Source organism: Takifugu flavidus, chromosome 17 (genome assembly GCF_003711565.1).
Source record: "Takifugu flavidus isolate HTHZ2018 chromosome 17, ASM371156v2, whole genome shotgun sequence".
Lineage (NCBI taxonomy): Eukaryota > Metazoa > Chordata > Actinopteri > Tetraodontiformes > Tetraodontidae > Takifugu > Takifugu flavidus.
Window position 1 is genome coordinate 7148764 of NC_079536.1, and position 7943 is coordinate 7156706.

Below are 7943 nucleotides of genomic sequence, written 5' to 3' on the forward strand. Positions count from 1 at the left end.
CTAAGAGGATTTGACCATGGATGAAGCTATGTGGACAAATGGTGCACCCTGACGGTTTGCAGTCACTGGACACATAACATGACAACTGGTTTCGGAGTGGTCGGAGTCAGAGGCTGATTTCTGCATTAGTGACATTTCAAGATGATGTATAGCCTTCATAAAGTGGAAGATCACAGGGGTCTGTCACAGTTATGGCACTTGCACTGGCTTTATAAAGGACGCCGTTAGGAAGTCCAAGACTCTGGCATGAAGACCCGACCAGCAGGCATCGGCAGTGCCAATGCCAACTGGATGGGTTCGCTTCCCTCCAAGCTGAGTGCCATGCCTCTTAAACATCTCGCTGTGCCAGGTAAGTGTATCATGCTTACGGATTTTTGGAACCATGAACCTTGACCCCTCCAGGAATGTGTAGCTGTTCCTATCGATGCAACAACTGAGCTGTCATTTAGGCTCCCATGACTCTTTTACCTACTGGGTGGATGTGCACGCTCCAGTGGGACCTGATCAGAAGCTGTTTGTGAAGTACCTGGCCATGGTGTTCAGTGTCCTTGCCAAGAAAGTCATGGTGAAGTGGTCAATGACTCAGGTAATTACTTTAGATCTGTCCAAGTCCATGCAATACGAAATGGATATTTTCAAATCTTGCGTATTGTAAATATTTGCAGGTATTTTTTGCAGTGTGTTGCAATACAGTATCTACTGTCATTATCATAGAATTTGACATTTAGAGAGCAGCTGGATGCAGGAATTCGCTACTTTGATCTCAGGGTATCCTCCAAACCAGGCGAGCCTGGAAATGAGATTTACTTCATCCATGGCCTATTTGGCCACAAGGTGAGCAGTCGAGTACAACCTTCCTATCGCTGTAGGAGCTTTTCCAACTTATGTTTGCTTTTCATCGTGCCACAAGTCAGACATCTTGTAACTCTGCTGTAAACACTTAACATCATTGCGGTTATAATCTCTGTTGCTTGCCTTCTTTCTTTCTATATTTTAGCTGTTGTTAATCTGTTGGAGAGGGGCTGTGTTTTCATTTCAAGGTCAATCAATCAATTTTTATTTATATAGCGTCTTTTACAATCAAAATTGTTTCTAGGCACTTTCCAGAATCCCAGGGCCTGACCCCAAACAAGCAACAGTGGCAAGGAAAAACTCCCCTTTAACAGGAAGAAACCTTGAGCAGGACCAGGCTCATGTAGGTGTGTTGCATTGTTACCTGTGAGCTTTGTTCCATTTCACAGGTGAGGGATGGTTTGTTGGAAATAAACACCTTCTTAAGCAGACACAGGAAAGAGGTGAGAAGCATCTTTAAAGGTATCATTTGGTTTCCAGATGCATCACTATGTCAGCAAATATGCAAAATTACAATATAAATTATTGAGATTTGATGTGTGCTGCAGGTGGTGTTCCTAGACTTTAACCACCACTATGCCATGGACGCAGCGCACCACGTCTACTTAATTAACACGTTACAGGAAGTGTTTGGGAGCAGACTTTGTCACAACTGCACAGTGGACACCCTCACACTGGATTACCTCTGGGACAAGAAACACCAGGTCAGATTAGGATACATGTGCATTTGCCTTTATTATCCCTCTAGAAGAATTTTTAAAAAGCATGCAAGTATTAGACCTCTTCCTTACTAAATTGTTGTATTTCCTTTGACATTCTGTGCATGTGCAGGTGATTACACAGAAGCCCCTCGAACCTGTGGAGTTGGTTAATCCCTGCCACCCCTGACTCTCCTGGACAGGAATTAGTGCTACCTCTTATCCCCTTAACACTACTTCCACTATCTAAGCCGCTTTTCCTCTTTCATAGCATTTATCCATCATTATTTTTTCCATTTCTTCCTCTGTAATATTTGCCTCTGCCCTTCCCCAATATTCCATAACATTTTCTGAATGTCACCTTTTGTCAAAGTTATATTTTTGTTATCATTCCCACAAATGCACACATGCATACTAGCATTGTTAGCATTTACATTTTTCTAATGACATATGGGTGTCACTGAACTGTTGGTCCAATTCCCTCTCCTATGACCTTAATCTCCCTTAAGCTTAGATGGCAACAGGTCGACAGTTTCATTAGCGCGGAAACCAAAAGACTTCTGTTGTAGTTTCACTGTTTGATGTCTGGGTTAGGGCGGAGCAAGCCTCTAAGACTTTATTAAGTGATATAAAGTCATATAACTTAGCCTGAATATTCAGCTTTGATTGACTCAAGGGTGCAAGGTTTTGTTTTGTTACCGCCAGTTATTCAGGGCAAGAATCACTGACTGTTCGATTTCTCTGTCCCCAGGTGATTGTGTTCTACCATCATCCAGCAGCTGACGGTGTCCCGGTCATGTGGCCTGGTAGTAAGATTCCTGCTCCGTGGGCCAACACAACAGAGCCCAGCAAACTCATACAGGTCAGAAGAATTCAAACTCGGCAAAGCGCTCAGCTGACCTACACCGAGCGCTTTTTAATGTCACACGACACAAATTCTGTAGGCATCTTTGGCTTTGGGATTTTTCCAACTGGATATATCAGTTATTGCAATTAAATCATTTATTAATCATGCTTTCTTTGTCTTATTATAGTTCCTCGAAACAACATTGAAGGAAAGAGATAATGGTGGTGCATTTCATGTGTCTCAGGCCATTCTCACACCCAGAGTTAATACAGTGGCCAAAGGCTTGCTTTGGGGGCTCCGTAACTACCTAGTGGAAAGGTCAGTGAATGCAACCAGTTGCTTTCAGGCTCTGACTCTACTGGAATAATTTGTAGCCACAGAAATACGATTTATTTTGCATTATTACATATCCATTTTTCCTTTTATTTTATTTTATTTTTTACTTATAGTCAGCTTTTTTTGGACTAAGCCGAACCGCGGTATTCAGTTTTAGATGTGTCCAACAGAGGGCAGTAAACTGCAAAAACTCGCGGGAACGTTCATGAATACAAAGAAAACCCTAGTTTACATGCTGAGAGAGATATTATTATCAGTTCTTAACAGCTTGACATCAGTATTCAAAATAATGATGCATTTTGGCAAATGAATAGCAAAAGTTATCCTTGTTGAAGTTCTTCTGCTCTTTATAGTTCCAGATTGTTTGAGATGGTTTAATCTGTTTATACTACAGCAGGCTGCACAATTATTGTATTTGCCTGGTCTTTGAGTGTAGCTTCTTTGGAAATGTTCTAACATTATACGATTTCATGCCTTTTAGCATTAACCTTTACAGTTACAGGATCAAACCTAAATATGTTTCACATCAGGTTGTTTTTGACTGAATTTGAAATCAGAGTGGAAATCCTGATTCAGATTTGAACTCACTGTTCACTTACATGTGAGGGAAACAGACGCCGGTGCCAGGTCAAAGGACCTCAGCGCGACAGGAGGTGCCCTAATTTTGCACTTCCGAGGAAATGTCATTGTTTAGCGCCACTGAGTGCAAACTCTGACTTCCTGGTTTTGTTCTGCTGGTGGCTAAGACAGACCATAGTGTTTCAGGTTGGCGACTGGTGATACTGTGTGTCTTTCTTGTCCTTTGACTTTAGGAACCTCCCAGCCATCATGTCCTGGGTTGAAGCGCAGAGGCCTGGGATGGACGGGGTCAACATCATCACTTCAGACTTTGTGGAGCTCACAGATTTTGCCAACATTGTCATCAAACTCAACAATTTGCTTTTGTCTGAACAAGGCCACAAAGCAAGATGACAAATGTTTGAACAACAGGACAAATGTGCGATGGTAATTTGTCGCCTTCTTCTGACCATGCTGGTAGAGTCACACTGTGTGTTGATTTCCTTATACATCAACATTGGTTAATATTTTGTCACATTAAGATAGTCAGGTAAAGGGATGACCCAGACGGGGGGGGGGGGGGGGGGGGCTCCAGCCTGCTTCTTCAGCTGGATGGGTGGGAGGCTTCTAGGTGGCATTCCAGCAAATTTGAAGAACTTATTGTCCAACTAGGGAATTTTGAAAGACTTTATTTTGAAGGGACACTCCAAGCGATAAAAGTCCAAATCAGGCAAAGAACTCAGGGCTGAGTTCACAAGGCAGAGCAGAAGGGATTTGTTTTGCAGTTATAATAAGATTGATTATATCAGTCATTCCACTGCCCTGGCATCATTTCCAGAGTCTTTCCCAACATTCCACTGGAAATACTGGCAGGGGAATGTTGTCCACTGCTTGTGGATGTGTGTGTGTGTGTGTGTGTGTGTGTGTGTGTGTGTGTGTGTGTGTGTGTGTGTGTGTGTGTGTGGTGTGTGTGTGTGTGTGTTGTGTGTGTGTGTGTGTGTATGTGTGTGTGTGTGTGTGTTTCTCCCCCAAAATGTCAAAAAACAAATATAATTTATATTAATGTTTGATGTGTGCAGATAGAAAGGTGGCTGGAACAAAATTTAGGTACTCAGAACAATGTGTCCAAAAACTAATGACTTTGTTGACATCCGATATGAGAAATAAGCAATTTGTGCATTTGTAGTTAACATCTTCTGCATATATTTGTTTCCGTGGTTGGAAAAGTAAGCCACATTGTTACAAGAAAAGCTCCCTGTAAAAGACTGTAACTGCATCTGTTGATGGGTGGTAGGCTTTGAAATGGCTAATTGCAGAGGGGGGCAACTATACAGGAAAAAACAATCCCTTAAAACCTAAACATATATACAGCTATAAATTTTTCTTTATTGTTTAACTACATATATTTACACAGATGCCACCTTTGGGGGAAATAGACTCCGTTTTATTACTTCAACTTGTCCAGCAGATTATATGTACACAGGGCCAAAGAAAGCAGGCTTCAGTTAATGTGTGTTATGGGGCTTGTGTGTGCCCAGTGACATAGAGAGTAGTGAAGGTAGAGTACAATCATTCTACACTCCTCCAGATGGAGTAGGATGAGAGGATGTGAGGGAATGAGGGATAAAATCCAGCTGGAGCACTAACAAACAGAGAAGGCAGACAGAGTTATCTGGAAAGCAGATTTGTTTCTCCTCTCTCTCATGCTTCTCAGTGGAAGTGTCATTAGCAGCAAACTCAAACAAGGAATTCTTCCCCTATCAAATGTTTCTTCTCTCTGCTTTCTGACCCACTTGTGTTCAATTGACTGTGCACATTGTTGAGATAGTTTATCATGGTCACCAAGGATTTTCAGCTATACACAGGCACACACACGCGGAATCTATACAGTCACAAGCACAGGCACTGTAATTGAGGAGTAATTACACATCCCACAACAGAAAAGTTGAGGGCAGCAGCTAAGGGTGATGGAGAGCATTCCTTTGTTGTTTGGATTGGTTCTCTCTCTCTGTCTACACTGTTATTGCCTCCAAGAGTTTCAAAGGAGTAAACTCTAAAGCCATAATGTCATAAAGCACCATTTGAGTATATATTTGCTAGCTGAGGTTCTTGGAAAATTCTGTCCTGTTGCGTCCAGGGCAGATACAAGACAGAGCAAACTGTCCAATGGAGACGTCTTGGCGTCTTAACAGTTTCTAACATGGAAAACTTGCTTTGGCAGCTCATTAGCAAAAGTGCCATTGCACAAATGGCTCCTATGTTGGAGTTGTGCAGGTGATGTTGCAGAGAGTAAGACGACCTATGGCAGTAATCTAAGGTGTTGTCATGTGTCATTACACACAGAGGAGTGTGTGCTCTATTTTAGGTCCTGATGACTACAGGACAGAGACAGCTGCCAAACTAATTACATAAAATGTGTGGATTGCATGACATTAGCCTGCTTTGGGCGGGTTAGCTAAACAATAAAAGACACAACCCAAAAATAGAAGTACATAACTTGAAAAGGAATTGTTTGTGTAAATACAGACCATACAGTAAAAAAAAAAAAAAAAAAGAAGAGCTTTTCTCACAGCAAGAGCTGGTACAACTGGGTAGCTCCAGAGTTCCTGCTCAGCCTCCTGGGATCACATGGCAGCCATGGAATTCACTTGGAATGCTGTCAAACATTCAGCAGGGCTTCTCAAAGCTTGCACTCCAGGATGAGGTCACTAGGAAGGCTTCGGCACTGCCGTGCCGTAGCAGGCAAGCACTGAGGCGTGATGGCTTGGGGACCTCTAGACACACTTGAGCGACTCAAGGTTCAAAGAAAGTGTAGAACAATCGTTATCCCAATAGAGTTTAACTGTTCTTATTTCTTTTAGATCATGTTAACACCTGCCATGGTTTTATGTGACCTCTGTTATGAACAGTAAAAAATGCACAAAACTCTGCCAAATAAAAGGACCCACTGATATTGAAGTGTTGGCACCTCCTTGTGCCTTTGTGATGTCTGGAGACGTCTACATGAGCAGACATGTAACTGAGATTTGCAACATGCAGCATGTCACTGCTCACATAGACTCCAGTCATCATGAGGAAGAGTTCCTTTATAGTGCAGGTTGATCCATCAGCCATCCAACATCCATCCATCTTCTGTCAAACAGCTCAGTCCAAGTCCTCCAGGCTGCTGTAGACAAATTCCTGTGTAAAACAAATTATACTTTTGATCTTTTCAAGTACAAGAAAAAGATTAACACCAAATTTGTTTTCTCCCTTATCCTTCTATCATCATCATGAATTTATCTATCAAGATTATAAGGAGTGGGGTGTATCTTGTAATAAGAAAGCAGGTGAGGCACATCATGGAAAGAAAAAAATGTAAAATGAAAAAAAATACTTTAATGGTTATATTTATTCAGTTATTTGCACATTTCCCAGCTGACCTCCAGTTTTTGATTATTTCTACTTCAAAATCGCTGAATTTTATCCTTTACTGGTCAAAATCCTGACGCAGTGCGGCAGCAGCCAGATGTGCCTCATCATCGATTACGCGCCGACTCGTCTAACTGTGCTAGCATGCTCTGCAGTGAGGCCGTATTGCTGTCTCTCTGCATGTTGCTATGCTAATGTTAAAACACTTAATATATGAACTACATTTTCATAGTTTAGCTGATGTGCTTTTTTCAACAACTGTATATGTGTATAACGTCTTTCTTGTAATGAGCGATCATAAAACGGCTGTCACGAGGCACTAAGTGATGCGTGCAATTCTCCCGCACCACGGTAGGGGGCGGTCACTCGCGATCCCAGTAGTTCTTTTTGCGACTTCTCGCCGCAGAATTAGAGACAGCAAGATTTCAGTAATTAGCAACTCAAGTGTTGCCATCCCTTCATTCCTCCAATGTCTCGACTTATTTTCTAAACAGAGGATTACATATCCAAACAAACATGTTTCTAAACTGGATTTTAAATCGAAGCAGAAGATAACAATTAAAGGAAGACCAACGCCGGGACTAAAGGGTTTGCTTCACACTACGGTACAGAAGAGGACTGATTCCTACTAACATTCTCGTCATTCATTAAACAATAAAATTTCTTCATGCTCCTGATTGTTGGTTCTCTTCAGTGCTGCCAATTATACACATTAAAATAAAGTCTTATTTGACATGTTTTTAATCTCCTGTTCTATCTTTGAAAAGAAGAGGTCGATTAAAAGTGCTCGAAGGCTGATTTGTTGCTGTTTTATTTGGTTGTTGCTTTGTAGGTTTCCCAACTCGCTTCCACTGAAAGGTCCAGCATGTTTTGTAAAATAACACAATAATATTCATTATAGTGCAAGAAGACAAACAAACTCATCACACAAGGTAATTGCTGGATTGGACAGTTACGATTGTAATATGCGTGTGGCCGATAGGGGCGCCAGAGGTTTTTATTCGTGGCGTGTGGTGAAAAATATATAACAGAAGAAATAGTTATTCACATCTGGATTAATGGTCCAAATGGACGGTTGTGGTTTATTGGCCTTCGGTTAGAGGAAAAACGAGTCATCATGTTAGCAGAAATACGCAGGAACTGTAATTATAATCAGCACAGGCTTTGGTGACGCGGAACAGTTGAGGGGCGGGGGTGAGACACCATGAAACTAACTACCCCCCCCCCCCCCCCCCCCGCGT

The 7943-nt window shown here is 41.9% G+C and overlaps 1 protein-coding gene across 1 annotated transcript; it reads left to right on the forward strand.

Annotated features, from left to right (window-relative positions):
- The first annotated feature begins 38 nt into the window (after positions 1–38).
- On the forward strand, positions 39–6249 carry plcxd2 (phosphatidylinositol-specific phospholipase C, X domain containing 2). Its single transcript, XM_057013503.1, has 8 exons — positions 39–349; positions 450–586; positions 715–834; positions 1242–1295; positions 1401–1556; positions 2302–2412; positions 2585–2715; positions 3546–6249. Exons 1-8 carry the CDS (start codon positions 247–249, stop codon positions 3703–3705), a joined length of 972 nt encoding a protein of 323 aa, XP_056869483.1. The 5' UTR covers positions 39–246; the 3' UTR covers positions 3706–6249.
- Positions 6250–7943: the final 1694 nt, after the last annotated feature.